The 18,971-nt window shown below is 31.7% G+C and overlaps 1 protein-coding gene across 3 annotated transcripts in view; it reads right to left on the minus strand.

The window, feature by feature from the left end:
* The window catches only part of LOC143911033 (rab11 family-interacting protein 3-like), a 73,146-nt gene that overhangs the window by 11,624 nt on the left and 42,551 nt on the right, over positions 1-18,971 (minus strand). For 2 of the 3 annotated variants that reach the window (XM_077429744.1, XM_077429745.1), the window contains exons 6-7: positions 16,600-16,638; positions 15,979-16,096 (exon numbers count right to left, since the gene is read on the minus strand). In XM_077429744.1, the coding sequence (XP_077285870.1) occupies positions 15,979-16,096; positions 16,600-16,638 (157 nt within the window). Of the gene's footprint in view, positions 1-1,716; positions 2,101-15,978; positions 16,097-16,599; positions 16,639-18,971 lie in introns of those variants that run through there. The other variant, XM_077429746.1, reaches the window with a different exon arrangement.

An 18,971-nucleotide genomic window follows, 5' to 3' on the forward strand; every position in this document is an offset into this window, starting at 1 on the left:
TCAAATTTCCGCAAAAGGATAAACGGGAAAGCAAAGGGGTTACTGCAAATTGTGCAAGCAATAACAATTTGTATGGCGAACATAAGCCTAGCTTTATCAGTTTGAAATTAATTTGCATGCATGGCGAAATGCTCAAACAAAGACCAATGCGATATTGTTCAACACTGTGTGATGTACTCCATATGTTAAGCAAACTTAACCCTTTAATTACATATAATGACGTCTGCAATTTTATTTATTTATTTAATAAACCAATATTTAACTAAAGGTTAGTAATAAATACATACGTTCGCATAATTACATTTATATTTACATATCATGCGGAAAGAATCATGAGTTGTGTACGTCAAAAAAATGTTTGCAAACTTTGCAAAACTACGTTTATTCAGTTAATATTATTTGTTGTTATAAATTAAGACTGAAAGTTCAATTTTTCTTAGAAAAAAAATCATTTTACCGAAATTTGAAATTTAAATGGATCGGCAACATGTAAAAAAAATAATTTGCAAACTAATATTATTTGCACAAACGCATTTACGGTAGCCGATGCCACACTACAATAGCATAGACAGCGTTAGGATATTTTTGAGTCGAATAATTTTACATAAATATTACATTTAAGAAGATCAGGAATGGAAAATATCCAAAAGAATATAAACTAAAGTTTCTGAGTCATACAAACAAACGACACATTTATCGAATCCTTATCTAACAAACGCTGATATAAATTCGTCTCTAAACTCTAAACGGCGAATGCTTTTTTTTCGATTTTATAATACCACTAGTGTTGTTGGGTATTGGCATATTAAGTTGAATTTATTTCAAATACCTGTTAAATATATTTAATTTAATATTTATATATCATTTTTTAATATGAAAAAAAATGGTAAAAACCACCTACCTACCTACATACATACATACATACAAACAATATAAAACACCAATAGAAAAAATAATTAATTAATTAAATGAATCTTCAATAGATGGCGCTAAATGCTCGGAGACTAGCCTTAGAGGAAACATTGGTAGCAAACAGTATATACATATAGAAGTTTTTTCTTGATCTGTTATTATGTTCGTATTATGTATATTCGTGTCTCTTCAAAGCCGTGTCGTCATAAAACAACTGGTAACGTGGTTACCAACGAACACATTTCCTTGACTACATACACAATGACGCTTCAAACTTTCGCGTCGGTAAAATCGTAATTACGAATATTATTATTAAGAAGTTTTTTCCCATTTTTTTTTCACAGTAAGTTTCCCGGACATGCATACAAAAAATCCTGAAAGTTCTATCGTAATTCGTTGAGTGATTTAAGAGCTTATACGAGACATACAGACAAACAGACATTCAATTTTATATCTATATATAGATATAAATGTTTCGATATTTTTTTATAAAAATAAAATAACTATCTATTTAATGACACCACACACAAAGAAAGAGGAAATCATTAAATAATTTCATCAAAATTAGTTCAAAGCCGTATCAAAAGTCAAAGGTCAAAAAATACTAAATAAAATTAAAATAAACACACACTACAGTATAAGATTATTTCAAAATCTCGAACGAAGATCTTATACAAACCCCAATAAGGTCAATACGTAGTTGATAAAAGATAAGCTCGTACATATCTACATACATATACAAGCTGATTTCGAAAGTGAAACCCAACAAACAAGTTCAAAATGGACTCGAACGAATATTCATACTTGATCAGTGAGGTTGTCGCACCACTTGTGAGCCGGAGTCTTTTTGGAACCGTTAACTCCATTCCTCAGGTGGGGCGTCAGAGGACTCCCAGTGAAGAGGTCCTCGAGCCCATCCGACGTATCTGAGGACAGCTGATGTCTGGAGATGGCTTGAGGTCCGACAAAGTCGAACTGCCCGTCCCACATGTCGAACTCGAGCTCCTCGCAGTTGTCTATCTCGACCGAATCACACCTCGCGTTCATCTTGGCACTGTCACATTGACATGTCACATGATAATATGTCACCAGTCGGCGATGTCACCGGCTCCAAGTCACCGAGCTGACTGGCGCCTTATCAACGTTTTGTCGATACGTTCGCTAGTTCGCGGATCGTGCCCACGCCACCAAGGTGAAGGTCGACCAGAACCGCGAAAATTCCAATGCAGATACCCAAGTATACACCTGGCACAATTTGGAGCTCGTTATGCGTATCCACGGGCAGGTTACCTGGCCGTTTGGTCGACGAAGATCTTTCGATTCGAACGGTCCGTTGGCGAGGAAAACGGTTTCGATTTCAAATCGAGCCTAATCATAAGTGCTAGAAATTTTGGAGCAACACGTCAGTTGTGGTTACAATAGTTGCATATTGCAACTATCAACTATCACTTTCGAAGAAAGTCACATAGTAGATAGTTGTACAATTGAAATATAATACCTCAATGATTTGTTATAATATTTAATTTTAGTATAGCAAAAAAATAAACTGCCACTTCCAGTTGACGGATGCTTACAAAATTTTATAAATAACTTGGTATTAAGCTTAAACTTCTAGATATGAAATTTCAGTTCAATAAATCAAAAGGTTTTTGAGAAAAATATAAAAAAACCTCGATTCTCTACAGTAAAAGTACTACTTCCGTTTTAGGAAAAAATATTTAAAAAATATTGCGGTATAAGCTTTACAATTTCTATTACATTTAAAAAAATTCAATCTGATTCGATTAGCCGTTTGGGAGATAATTGAATTCAAAAACTTAAAAAAAGGACACCTACTACATATAAGGGGAAGTACCATTTCCGGTTAACTTAAAAAATTTACGTCGTATTGATAAGAATTTCAGTAACCGATACTAAGTATCAGTTCGATAGGACTAACAGTGTTCAAAAAATCCCCAAAATACACAGACACACACACACATTTTTTCTAGATCATGAAAACGTTATCAGTGATCGATTCTGAGTTCGAATCAGTCAAAATCTCGGGTTAAAATTTTCGCATGATCACAAAACTTCATCTATTGTTACTACGTACATAGATTAAGTAAAAATTACTGGCGAAAAGATCAATATGAACTTGTTCAATACTACATACATATGTAGTCCCAATTTAAATCTCCAATACTACATTCAAAAGTATCAGATTCGAAGACGACATATTATATTAACAAGTTTATGTACATATGCTTTCAATGGCAAGATTACATTTAATTAATTGCACAGTTTACTTTGCTTGATTGTATCTCATTGAGTATGTTTCATTAATTAACAAACTTCCAACACACACTTCATGCAATATAAACGAGTCATTCATATACATATAAATAAAATCTTCAGGTTTACAACAGTCGACTTCACGGTACACATTTAACTTTTCGCGACCCAGTTTTACAGTCTCGACCTGTCTAGGTTGAAAATCAATGTCTTGGGTCTAAACCTAGGACGCAAAATTTCAAACCAAACTCGCAGAAGTTAATTCAAAATTAAGACAAAAAAACTCTCTTTGAACACATTATTAGATAGAAAATACATACAAATAATCCGAAAGTATGTTAACGGAACATCAAATTGTTCATTGATTTTTGAATTCCATTAAGAATATCAAAATCGGTAATAATACTAACATATAATTACGCATCGTATCAAAGAAAATGATACAGCGATTCTGCATTTATATAGAATCTACTGTTATTAGATTTTAAATTGAAATTACGTACAAAAATTGCAAATGTTTTTAGATAAACTATCTAATATTATATTGTAAATACAAAATTTAATATATATGTACATATATGACTGACGCATTACTTATTTGAACAATAATATGTAATAAGAATACACAATGACGGATGAATAATATCCTTCATTTCAGATATGATTGCGACCTCAACGTGCATGGAATGAAATATTACATTCATCACTTATACAGACTTATAAAATAAATAATTGCCGTCAGAAATGTAAAATTTTCACATATGTACATATGTACATGCCTAAGTAAATATAAAAAGTAGTCGACTACTCATTAATATTGATTGATCTCTGTCACACGGTGGAAAGATCATGCATCGAAGACATTAAATCCCAATTCGGACATTGATGGGATGTCTTTCGAAGTAGTAGATATACTTTCTTACTAAATTGGATAACGTCACACTCGTTTTGCCGTTATAGTGATTTTACAACGCTCGGTATATCAGAGAGACTTGATGATGAGAAGATTCCCATTGAAATTAAATTGCAATATTACGAGAGCGACTTTGTCGCGAAAACGATTCCGATAAAAAAATAATGAAAATACTTAATTGATCATAACAGAATTTACAGTAATGTATGCTAGTTGAAATTAGCCGTTTCTATTTCGACACCCACTTAAACGTATGGAAGCTTTCAAATGCCACTTAAATAAATCTTTCCATTGAGTATCAGACTGTTACTCAAAAAAAAAAATGTAAACAATTCAAAAATAATAGGACATTAACCTTTTGAATTGCAGCCAAAATGTGTACGAAAAGAACGTCTCTAATATTAGGCAGTTTATTCTCGTTGATAAATATGTCTCATTTGTAACAAAGGGATTAAAAGATTCTGAATAAATTCGAAGAATGTTCAACGTGTTTAAAAAGTGAAAAGCGCATTGACTCTTCTTTGTAAAAAACCATTCGTTTATAATGCAAATTATTGCGAACATTAAACGTTTTAAAACACACGCGTCATGAACCGTTTACTTTAATTGATATATTATTTAATTACTGAACTAAAAGAAAAGAAATACAAAGAAAATGTTCACATTTAACGTGTAAATAACAATGACTTATCTCAACAAATTGTACGACAAAATTCAAATCGAAACAGATTAATACCATCGATTCAAAAGAACAAAAATTTCACAACACAAATCAAAGAAACGAATTACCTAATCTATCCACTCAAAAACTCTCAAATTCAAACCGAACCTTTCATCGATATAACTACGTACTTTCGAAAGCAAACTTTTCAATCAGAAGTCGACAAACAAATATCCATGCACTTGGCTTAAAATATTAGATCAGTACACACACACACACACACACACACACACACACACTCAAACTCCTAACGAACTCGACAACATGCAATTCCGTCGAATATGCATATGATTTATATGCAACTTTGAGAATTGTTGCAATTTGCATGATTACGCGCCGAGAGCTAGGGTGAATCGAGTCGGGCGACCGACACTTGAATAGCACTAGGGGGGAATATAACACCCCTATTCGAATAATACGATCCAATCAAAAACACAGGGGTGAACGAGACCCCAATATCGCAGAGCACTCACTGTACAAACACAACCGTACAATGTTATATTACTGACCGAACGACCGTACGTATTGCGTGCCGAAGCGTTACTGACTTTGAATCGGGAGAGTGGAACACTTCCAAAGCCGGCTCTGTTTACTTGTCAATGGCTAAATATGTGGTTACTTGCAACATTCAACCAGTGTCAGAATTGGGTATATTGCGAGCCCAGGATGCTTGAAATTCCTAGATCTGTAGACCTTCGAAACATATGGTGAAAAAATTGTAATAAACAGTCCTTGATCGAATGCATGGGTTTCGTACTATATTTAGTGATAGCGGGCAAAAGCAGTGACGATATCCTGTTATTCTGCGTCATTAAATTTAATGAGTTTGTTTTTATACTAGGCAAAAAACACTTTCATAAAGTTAAGGATATTAAAAAATGTTCATAAAGGTTAGCTTCAAGTCTGTATTTACGCCTCGAATACGAACCTTTCCAAGCTCCAAATAATACAAAATAAATCCCTAAAAATAATTTATAATACACCCATATATACTAACTTGAAAAAACTGCATGCCATAAATAATATTCTGTTTGTTACAGACATTACTAACAAACTAACTAATAGATTCTATGACAGAATCACTAATATACATACTAACACACTTATGAAGAGTCTCGGTGATTACAACAAAATGTCTTTACCCTTCAGGTATAAACACAGATTACTTAAACACAATCTGCTTTAGGTCATCGACTTTAGAGAGTCTTTAATTAATATTATGTATTAGATGTAATATGAGCATTTATAATAATTGTAAATAGGTTTTGGAGCTCTTTTTCCTATTATGCTGTACATTAACATTAGAATAATATAATACTATGAATACTAAAAATAATAATTAAAATTGTAAAATAGAACATGATCAGTAGATCAGTAACTATTAAAATATAAGATGTATTGTGAACATAATTTAGTAATAATAAAATGCATTTAAAAATCAAAGTCAAGTCTGTATTTACATACATATGCAAAAAATACTGATGAAGTACAAACATACAGTGAAAAGTAGTCACTGGGTTATGTTAGATTTTGCTTGTATACTGTAATGTAAAAATTAGTAAGTCAAAAATATCCTCATTAGATTAGGGTTGCCAACACGTCTCTTTATAAGAGAACAAGTTCTCTTTTTTAACACGATTCTTTTGTTCTCTATCTTTTTTTATATATTATATCCATAATGTCCTCTTTTTCAATTTCGACAATCATTTCCGTACTATATTTTCTCACAAGATACGACGTGGTGGAGAGGTTTTTGCAATACCTGCCCAAAATGCCAATGTAGAAAGAATATTTTCTATGATCAGCGGACAGTGGACTAAAGAAAGAAATAAGTTGAAAATTTGCACTGTCCGGGGTATTTTAAGCGTAGTATATAATTAAAAAAATATTTCATGTTTAGAATTTTATAAACAAATAAAAAAAATAAGAAACTTTTGCAACAAATTGGCAGTGTAGATAAATATAGCAACAGAGATGATGAAATAGAGAGTGAGAATGAAGATGATTAAATTCAACAATTAATTTTTAAACGCAGTTTTCATGTTCCTAACTACATATGTATGTTCCAGTTATTATGAAAATGGAATAAGTCATATAATATTTCGTTCGAGGTAATTGGACTTCTGTGTAAATTTGTTTAAAAATTATTTTGATACTACATAAAAATATATGTATACATTATGATTCTTAGCCTTATAGATATAATCTTTCCTGTCAGTACAGGAAAGAACTTTACGATTACCTTGTAAAATAATGGTATTTTTGGCACCTTAAATGACTTATTTCACTTTAATAATAACCGGTACAATTGTAAAGAAAATTGTAAACACATATTTTGTTCAATGTTCTCTTTTTTTGTCCATGGCACTTGGCAATCCTACATTAGATAGCTCAAGATTAAATCGAGTTGGAATTTTATTTATATATTGTACATATGTATATATGTAAAAAATATTCCAAATGTTTGAGATGACAAAAAGTACTCGTTGGGACTTTTTTAATTTGAGCGTTTTTATATTGTACAAAAACGATTCATGGCAACTTTGGCAATGTCCGTTAGGTCCGTTACGTGAAACACAAAGCTACTTAAATACATTTATATCGAAAAATATTCACTAAATTTTGTTAGAGTTTGCTTTGGTCAAAAAATACTAATTAGTTTTCGATCCATTAAGCAAATCTACATGATAGACAAGCAAATACATAGGGTGAACAATCGCTATATTTGAAAATAATGAAAAGAAAAAAAATTTGGATGTGACCAACCCATGACTTTATCTATATATTTCAGGAATATATGAAGGTCACAAAACAAAATTCGATAATTAAACATAAATACACGTTCACACATGCCGGTTATGAGAACATTTTCGATACAAATTGAGCACAAATGTAGGGAAACTTACACAAGACAAAAGTTCTACTTTCGGCTTTCGAATTTTGTTCGAAACTTTTTTATTACTTAAAATCAGTATAATTATTATACACATTAAATATCAACAAAATAAAAATAATTTAAAAGGTCAAAATAAAACAATGAGATATTGTTTAAAATAAAATTACTACTTCCGGTTTACGAATTCTGACCAAAACCTTATCAACTCTAATTTAGTATATAAAAAATACAAATTTAAATTTTCAGCTTGATAGGTTCAGGGTTGTGGAAGAAATCGCGGTCACAACATTTTTGACTTTTCCAAGAGCAAAACATCCCACTTCCGGTTTAGTTGATTTAGTATTTTTATTTTATTTTCATCACATCACAACAAAGAATTATACTTGAATTTTGTCGTGAAGAGCACACATATTTAAGGGGTCTAAAAAATACATAGTTGAAATAGAAATATTGAAAATCTTGGAGATGACAAAAAGTACTCTTTAGTACTGTTTTAATTTGAATCTGTTTTATATTTTACAAAAAAGATATTCATTAAATTTATGTAAGAGTTAACTTTTGTCAAAAAATACTAATTAGGTTTCGGTCCATTAAGCAAATATACATGATAGACAAGTATTTGTAAATAAATAGGGTAAATCATCGCTATATTTGATAATAATGAAAATTATCAAATTGGAATGCAGTGCTGTTGGATAAACTAATGCAATGTACAGTTGTATCTGATTAAAAAAGTTTCCGATTGACGTATTTTGAATGAATACCAATTATATTCGCTAGAATATTGCATAATAATCACTGCAATCAGAAAAGTGTGTACTTGGTGTAATGACAAAAGAAAGAAGTCGTGAGAGAAGAATCTCATAGTCGAAAGTAATTGAACAGAATAAGAGTATTGATGGGAGATATGTACACGAAAGATATGCTCAAATGGTACCCAAGAGAGTGCAGAAAGAGCCGAGCTATGTAGGTCCTATGACGGAATAAAAATAAATTTGAAGTCAGTGAATATTGGAAACGTATTGGTGTAGCTTATTATTTTTCAATAACGTTGACGAATCATTTGATACGTTGTATTTAAATAAAGAGTTTCGGTTCTCTATTATAATATAAAGCCCATTTAACAATCAAAACAACGCAAAAAAACCATTTAAAATTATATTATAAATAATACTTAACATATTCATAAATTCATACGAATAGATATAATCAAATACCTATACATATTTATATTCCAATTCGCTTATATCAGTTATAACTGCTCGATCAAGATGTTCAAAACGAAAATACATACATACTTCGTTCCCGGAAATGTTTCTTTAAGCATTTTTTTCTTCATTTATTTATATATTAACACGCCATGCTGTTCAGAGATATTGGCAAGATTATTCAGAACTCAAAAATACAAAAAAAAAACGATACGTATACGTCCAAAAATACAATCGGTTAAATTGAAAACAACGCGCATCGAAAATGAATCGATGAAATCTCAACTTAACGATGGCAACTTTCGTTTCTGTTGACTTCAGTTGTGTCCAACCAATTTTATTACATACGGTGAAAGTAAACTCGTTCAAAGTATAATTGTACATTTTAAATTTGACAAAAATAATAGGATAAAATTAATCAATACCATACTTCTTCTCAACATACGATAAATTCAATGTAACAAATTGAATTTTTGAAGTATTTATGCCACATAACAGTCACACGTGAAATTTTCTACGGTCAATCAAGATTATACGGTATTACGAATAAATAATTGCCATAACCGGACATTTTCGAATACATACTGAACAAATTTTCTAATCAACCGTAAACTCGCCAAGTGTTTATTGAATCAACTATTCTTTGCATTAATTTTCATTTTAAACCGTGAAACATTGGACAGTACGGTAAATTCAACAACAACATACATCCGAAATTCAAAAAAACTTTAAAAAATCCAAAAATACATATTCATAAACTGTGATAACTCTTTTTGGATATTTATTCCGTTTGCCGACACTTTGAAATAACACACAAATTGAATATACTGATTCAAAGTGGCATAAACTCAAAACATTGCTCAATGTTTATTCAATGGTTTTTTCACTACACCTACGAGTATGCTGATTTTTCCATATTTAAATTCAAGGCAAAACTAATATGTACTTTCCTAAATAACGATAATATGTGTGAGAAAATTTTCCACACAGATCCACTATTATATCAACAAATCACTATGCAAGTTTTTTATGTATGCTGTCGTACCAAAAGTACCTAGAAACCTTTTCAGTTCTCTGAATCAAAAAATAAACCGTCAAAGCCTAACTATAATCCCAAAAACAAACAACAATGAAAACCATTAATGCAAACTTTAATTAGATGAACCATTAAAAAAAAGACTAGCTAAGTTCAGAATTCCAGAACAGATGATGCTCGAAGTTGACAAATATTTTAACAACCATATATTTTAGAAATTGACACATCTTCAAAGCTTATTTGTCATTATACCTCAGTTAGATCCACGTAAATTACAAATATAACCAATACTGTAAATTTGATACCCAAAAAAGCTGTTAGAAATTCGTGCAATCTTTTTCATGATGTGACTAATAATATACTTCCTTTTCCAATATTGTATTGGATATCCAACGTCTTAATCAAATTCTTCCCGAAAAACTAATCTTCAATATTACAGCTCCCGAACTTTCATAGATTAAACTCATCTGACATTTTCAGCTCCTTCTACATATGTCACTTTAAAAGTCTATTATCAAACATTATGGGAACATACCTGAATCAACCTGGAATCTTTCCATGAATCTAGTACTATGAACATCCAAAATTGATGTTCAAGGAAGAGATCCTCTTCGGCAAACTCTCTCAAGACAATTTAAAACGTGCCTTAACAGCTTGACTGAGCTAGGTTAAGGTCTGTTCAAATTCCTTGAACTAACCACCCCAAGTAGACTTATTTTCCGACACGACCTAAAAAACCTTCTCGTGTGAGCCATTTCGTTTAAATAAATCGAGTATAAAACCGAGAAACAAACTGCCAGAACTCACGACACACACCACGGAACCAACCATCCGTCATGAAAGCACGAATAGCTTATCTGGACGAACACCCTCGCATGTCCCATCAGTTTATGGGTTCAATGACGTATAATCAAATAAACACAGTACTTATTGTACGACAGCTAATGGGATTTAATAAGAAATCGCTCACTCGTACGGTGACAGGACACAAGTCAGTAAAGAAACGGCAAAAAGGGAGCGACTGTCACGGGTATGTGATCACCTGGAATTATTGAACCCATGTCATACCCATTTATTCACGGTCGCACCTATCCGCTTAGCACGCAATCTAAAACGACCCAAGTTTAGTCGAATACATACGTACATACATACATGCATATGTCCGACGTGTACTGTTTCGAGGAAGGACTTTGGGACTTGGGAGCTCAAAGTTCTGTGACCTTTCAATTGCTGCACGAACTACCGAGACCTTTACCCGTGTCTGTTCTCGAATTTGGGCAACGTCGAAGTTTGAACTGCGATAATGATTCCCGTTCTATTCCTGTTGTTGATCGCTTTTCTGCTGCACAATACTTGGAATATGCGTCTGGCTTACAAAACATGTGGTGCGCATCGACCAAAATACACGTCAGTCAGTTTAATCAAAATCAGATCACATATGGGATCAAACGTGCAGCATAACGGTTTGGCAAATAATGCGAAAATTAATTAAATTTAATAAATATTCATGCATTATGAATGACGCTATAAAGTAAAGAGAAGCATTACAAAATGCACGCTATACATAGATCTAGAACTGATAATGTATTTGATTTTTAAATGCTTTTTATTATTACTAAATTATGTTCACAATACATCGTATATGTATTTTAATAGCTACTGATCTCCTGATCATTTTCTATTTTATAATTTTAATTATTATTTTTAGTATTCATAGTATTATATTATTCTAATGTTAATGTACAGCATAATAGGAAAAAAAACCTCAAAAACCTATTTACAATTCTTTTAAATGCTCATAATACATCTAATACATAATATTAATTAAAGATTCTCTTAAGTCGACGATCTAAAGCAGACTGTGTTTAGGTAATCTGTGTTTATTCCTGAAGGGTATAGACATTTTGTTGTAATCACCGAGACTCTTCACAAATGTGTTAGTATGGTTATTAGTGATTCTGTCATATAATCTACTGGTTAGTTTGTTGATAATATATAGAATACGTTAGTGCACTAATACTATTCTTTTTTTTGTTGTAAATATGAGACAATATGCTCAGTAAGTACTCAAATCGTACCCAAGAAAAAAAATCGAATGTGACCAAACCATGACTTTATCTATGTATGTATTAGAGGAATATAAGAAGGTCACAAAACAAAATTCAATAATTAAACATAAAAAAACGTTCACACATACCGGTTATGATAGCATTTTCAATACAAATTGTGTGCAAATGTAGGGAAACTTACAAAAGACAAAAGTTCTACTTCCGGTCGTCGGATTTAGTTCGAATTTTTTTATTACTTAAAATCACTATGAATACTATACACATTTAACATCAAGAAAATGAAAATAATTTAAAAGGTCAAAATAAAATAAGGAAATATTGTTTTAAAAAAAATTACTACTTCCGATTTACGAATTCTGACCAAAAACCAGAATAGCAACTTTAAGTTAGTACATAAAGAATACAAATATAAATTTTCAGCTTGATACGTTCAGGGGTGTGGACAGAATCGTGGCGACAACATTTTTGACCTTTCTAAGAGGAAAAATTCTCACTTCCGGATTATTAAATTTGGTGATTTTTTTTTTATTTTCATCATATTGATACAAGAATTATCCTTGATTTTTTTCGAGAAGAACGCACATGTTTAAGGGGTCAAAAAAAATAGTGGAAGAAAAATCGAACAAGAGTAAACTGCCACTTCCGGTTGAGGGATGCTTACCAAATTTTATACATAACTTGGTATTACGCTTAAACTTTTAGATATGAAATTTCAGTTCAATAAACCAAAAGGTTTCTGAGGAAAACATAAAAAACCTCAATTCTCTAGAGTAAAAGTAATACTTCCGGTTGACAATATTCAAAAAATATTTCGGTATACAATTTATAATTTCTATTACATGTAAAAAAATTTCAGTCTGATTTTTTTAGCGGTTTGGGAGATAATTCAATTCAAAAACTTAATAAAAAAAAAAAAAGAGGACACCTATTAGTTGTAAGAGGACAACTTAAAAATTTGAAAAAAATTTACGTCAGATCAATAACAATTTAAGTAACCGATACTAAGTTTTAGTTTGATAGGACGAACGGTGTTCCAACAATCCCCAAAATACACTGACACACACACACGCATTTTTTCTAGATCATAAAAACGCGATCAATGATCAATTCTGAGTTCGAATCAGTCAAAATCTTGACTTCGAATTTTCGCATGATCACAAAACTTCATCTATTGTAAAATCATTGACTAAAAATAGTGCGTACACCATTTTGAACGTCAAACCAAAACATTTCATAATATCTGCTTTGATACACGTGTCCTCTGCAACATGCCAAATTCGGTCATCCTCGATACTTCATAGACAAATTGTATGCGTACAAAGGTTAGGACATGTACTACGAACGAATAGATAAATGCAATTGGTACATTGTGCAAGCATTGATGCAATAAACTCGTGTAAATGATCCCTCCATTGATTTATCACCCGCGAGATTAAACGGCTTCAATGAGTCGCCTACGATGCTTACTAATTCCAAAATGGAGGTCGTTCTATACCCACGTGTCTGAAAATATAAATTACCGAACAATTAACTCGGCCAATTGAAGCTGTTTTTTCTCCCCTCCGAATTCAACTTAATTTCTAATTTCCAGCGATGCATCAGAGAAAAGTTCGAATGGCGAGTGACGAATCCTCACTTCCGTTCGTACATATAATAAACTGGCGAATCACCAGCTGACGATGCTGATTCCATTGAACACATTTAGCATAAGATGAATGTGAAGTTGGTGAATAATATTATCACATAATGCAACCTACAGTCGCGGTGAGGGAGCTTGTGTACTCATACGATTCCAAGGACTATTCTAAATACATACAAAACTACTGTTTAAGTCTTCCAACTCAGGCAGATTGAAGATGGGGGTTCGGACTGTTAAACTGATCCAAAATCAAGATTAAATAATACTGGAACCAGACAGTCACAAACTTAATTGAAACAACAGAATGTCTACATATAGTTTTTATTTATCCCATATTAATTGTATTGAAAAAGTCCAACTAAAATTTATCAAATCCTTACACTACCGTTTTCCTATCTACGCCCATACTACTGTTCCTGATATTTTAAAACTCCTATGTATCTTTTAACAATCTGTCAGGCGACGACTCACTGATGCTACATTCCTTTTTAAGCTGCTAAATGGTTTCCTTGATTGTTCCGATTTACTGGGTAAGGTTGGTTTCAGGATCCCAGTTAGGTATTCTAGACACGAATCCAATTCCCTAAGATATTCCTATCTACAGCGTGTTTATCGCATGTTTAACGGGAAGCTGAATCTGACGTTGATCTATTCAGTATTTCCTTGCATCAATTCAGGACTGCCATCAGGAGAGTTTTGATTGATTGATCCATTTCTATTTCTATTATATAATCTTTATCCAATACTATATCACTTTATGTTTAGTTATGCACTGTTCTATTTAGTCACGTTTTATTTTTTATTCCTTTCTTTTTCATTTGTTTGTCTCTATGTATCATTTTATGTCATTTGTAAAAATCGATAATTGGGCTCAGATGTTATTTTGTCACATTTATTCTTTATTTGTATGCATTTCCACATCTATTGTCTGTTAATTATACAATAAATAAATAAATACTATGATGAAGGGTCAAAATAAAGAACACGAATTCATCTTAAACACTATAGAAGAGGCTTGTAATAATAGTAATTTCATAAAAAAAGGAAAATATGACACTTCTCAAGACAACTTGTCAAACGAATTAAAAATATCACTGTATTAGTAGCAACATGTGAAAAACAAAATTGAGATATCTTAGTTATGTTGGATAGGGCGTGTTTTCAGGATGTATGACAAAAATCTGCCAAAAAATAATTATTTATAATAGAAAAGGTAAAGTGAAATAAAGTTGCGATAGCAACACATGATAGGTTCTTCTAAAATAATTTGATCAAAGCTTCGTACCCTTAATCCAATATTAATATAACATACATATATAAGCTTCGTCCAAGACATATGTTCTGTGTTCTGATCAGTAGACCAGATGAACCGTATTATAAGATATATCCAACTGGAAAACACTTGCCCACAAAAAAAAAGAACTGGAATAAAACTCGGTCAAAGTTGTCAGGACATTTATGATAGTAACTCAATGGCCAGACGATTGAATAACAACGTTTAACATGATCCGTATACAATCACTTAATTCATACATATATGCGGATGAGATAAAAATTGACTAAACAACTACTGAATGCAACAAAAACGTTGCACAACGTGTTGACTTCGTGTGGGATCAAAACCCACGCCTCTTTTACAATTCATTGCAACAGCCGCTTACAGATGAAAGAATATGTCCATTGCGTATGATATATTCCCACAACTAGTCTATTAAATAACTATAGATATGCAAGTACAAATTGCACGCACTGAATGAAGAGTGAAATTTCATTTAAAAAATCATTTTGAGAGAGACATCAAAATCAGCACCTGAAAATAACATGTGCTGCACAATCTCTCTTTAATATATATGACACGAATAAACACCTCAAAAGTGAATCGCGTAAGAAAGTTCACTCTTAGTTTTTCAATTATGAAACTAATTTTGAACATTAATCCGTTTTTAATATCATTTTAAATTGACGGGCTTAAATTGATCGTCTTGCAGGCTTTCATAATAAAAATTGAATGGAGAGAACGTTCAGTTCATGTACAGTTAAACGACACATGGCGAATGTTAACTTAAACGGTAAGCCTGTTGAAATGTTAAAATTATGATCAGGTGTATGCAGACAACAGAAAATTTTAATAATCCTATTTTATCTACATACATGGAACTTCTTAGATACTTAAAAAGCTATCAGGCAACTGCATTACTGACAGGAAATGTAATTTCCTATTGATAACTCAGTAGCTATCACACTCGGTTGATAATTTTTACAGTCATTGTACGAACGACGAATTAGATTCATTAAAAGAATAATTTTTACCTTGTAATTCAATCCCTGGACGTCTTCTTCCAAGGATACATCAGAGTACATATCCTCTCCAGGATCGCCGGTGGAGCCGCAGCCAGATGAGTTGAAACTCGACGACCGATACAATTGACTGTAAATCAAATTGTAAACATTGTAGAAGTAGTTTGTAAAATTCCCCATTGTTATTTATTTTTATAAACATTGCTCAAATATTCAATTTTTAAATCAAACGCACAAGTAAACTTCCTCCATCATATGTATATGATTAGAGTGCAATAGCTTTTTAGCATATGCAACAATAAGCCTGAATTGCGCTGAATCAAAATGTAAGCAAAATAAATGCGCAAAATTAAATTAAATTATATGCAAATTTAAAAGAAATTCTAATCATAAAATAATATCTATGTGTAAATATAAATAATATCCAATTTAATAAAAATTTTAAGTTTGAGACATCTATCGTAATTTTGATAAACTTTTACAACGGTAGCTTTGAAATCTGCTTTACCGACAACATTTTAGTTTTCAGAAATATTAACTACATTACAAAATTTCTTTTGTTTATACATTTTTATTACAATTACATCTAAATTATTATTAAATAAATTAAAATTGAATAAAAAAAAAAAGTACCTTGCTAAAGCATTGGATCCAAGTTGGCGTTTACCGGAGCTGAAATAAATAAAATACAATATATTATTGACAAATACGAATTACAAAATAAAGTTATAAATAAACAAGAAATTGTATTATTATTATTCAATTTAAAAAATATAGATGAAACATAAAATGTTGATTGCAACAGCCAAAAACTGCACACTCATCAATTATAGAATTTATTAGCCTTAGTCGGAATCGATAATTAAAGATAAGATTTATATATGATTAATATAAATATAAAATGTATTAATATTAACGCAACTTAGCCTATGCTATGTAAACCTGACCATTGATTTAAAAAAATTGATCAAATAATTCAACACTTTACCTACATATTATACATATAATAAAATCCTCTTCAAAAATAAAAATCTACTGTATGTATATAAAAAAATTAGACCACATTTTAAATCAAACATATCGATTAAAATACATATAAAAACAATTTAACCTTCGTAACTAAAAATAAAATCACTTAACCGTGAACGAGAGTTAATTAACCTTACCAAAGTTGGTCAATATCTAAATATTTGATAAAATTAAACAGAAAATATATTCACAAATTGAAATTCAAACGATTTCCTTGTTATTTCTCATACAATACGAATCAATAAAAAATGCATCGCACAAAAAATGGAATTGTGAACGAACTTCGGGAAATGTCAACTAACAGGTTTTTTTTTTATCACACATGCACTTTCTTTCAGAGAATCTTAATCGAATTAATTAATACGATTCGGACACATCGAACGATTTAATTCGTCATCGGCAAGTAAAAACGGTGTTCCATGCAATGATTACTTAACGCTGATGTTTCAAGGCGAACAATTGTACAAACAATCATCCAGTCACCGTGCAAAACGCACTAACGATACTCTAAAATCATTTCGAATTGAATTGAGACCGGTCTTAATTAAGTAGCACTCTTCAGAGACACGACAGGAAGATTGCACTGATTAGAATGTGTAGGAAAACTGCATTCGGACGACCTTTGAGTGAGAATTGTGCGTGCCTGCACGCCATACTATGCACGTATGTATGTATTATTGTCATTCTGTAGACAATATGTCATCGGATCATCACTGAAATGCGTCAATTAAAAACGACGGAAACTTTCAGCCGCATCCCGTCACGCGATTTCCCCGTTTTCACCGGAAAATCCTATCAAAATCGTACCAGAAAACTGCCCAACAACGAAAGTGACACATAATAATAAAAAGAAAACGCATTCACCTCAACCGATTCATTATTTTAATTAACATATTATTCTATGAACATATAATTGCCCGTACAATATCGTACAGATTCGTTGCATTGCAAAATTCAACAATTCGTAACACACGATCACTTTCATTGTTCAAAACAAAAAAAATCAACGAAAAAAGTGAACGAATTCATACAAACATCCAAACATTTCTCTGATCAATTATATTGTTATTGCAACACGCATAAATTAAAAACTTTCTTATGCACATACATACATACTTTCCAGGACAATTTATGGTCATTTGACGGTCAGCTTACGTCACGTGTCAATTTCGATAACACTGATTGATTACAGTTAGCTAGTTAATTAACATACAACAGTCAATTTGAAATGCGAACCGTTCGTCACGTGTATATCTGCTATTTTATGTCATAATTACAAAATAGACAGTGTTGCAATTCGGCGTATTGCAAAATAACAAAAAAAAAAAAAAAATGAAACAAAATGGCGACGAACGACATCACCATAGATTAACATTCGGATTGTGAAAATGTTCCATATTGTTATTTGACACGTTTCGCTTACAAAATTCCACGCGAATAATAACATTTTGGAGTGTGTGTGTGAATTATGACTGCGATTTCCAAATTGTTTAAAGAGCCTGATGGCTACCTTTTCTTCGTCGTCCGAGATGGACGAAAATACAGCGTTGATGATGATGTATTTTTTTATCTATTTTTTTTTTTTATTTAGCATAAGTGTGTACGCCGATTGGAAAGTTGAGTGTGACGATAGCGCGTAAGCCTACTGGTCACATCCGCTATTTTTCGCCATTGTTTCACCGAATACCTTTCTGGGTTGTCCCTGTTCTCAGAAAGGCCAAAGTAATCGGATAAACATCATGGAAATTCTGTGTGTTTTTTTTTTTTGCTTAACAATGTCGACGGACAGATAGCGACGTGCAAACAACGAAAAGCGATTTTCCGTCGAAAAATTACATATACATACATTTTCCGATATAAGTACATACGTCAGTAGTTTTATATACGTCACAACATGCATACATTTACGAAAAAATATCGATTTATTTTTTTTACACTTCGCTTATTACAGTGTCACACTCAAAATTTCAGATTTT

The sequence above is a fragment of the Arctopsyche grandis genome, chromosome 4, assembly GCF_051622035.1.
Source record: "Arctopsyche grandis isolate Sample6627 chromosome 4, ASM5162203v2, whole genome shotgun sequence".
Classification (NCBI taxonomy): domain Eukaryota; kingdom Metazoa; phylum Arthropoda; class Insecta; order Trichoptera; family Hydropsychidae; genus Arctopsyche; species Arctopsyche grandis.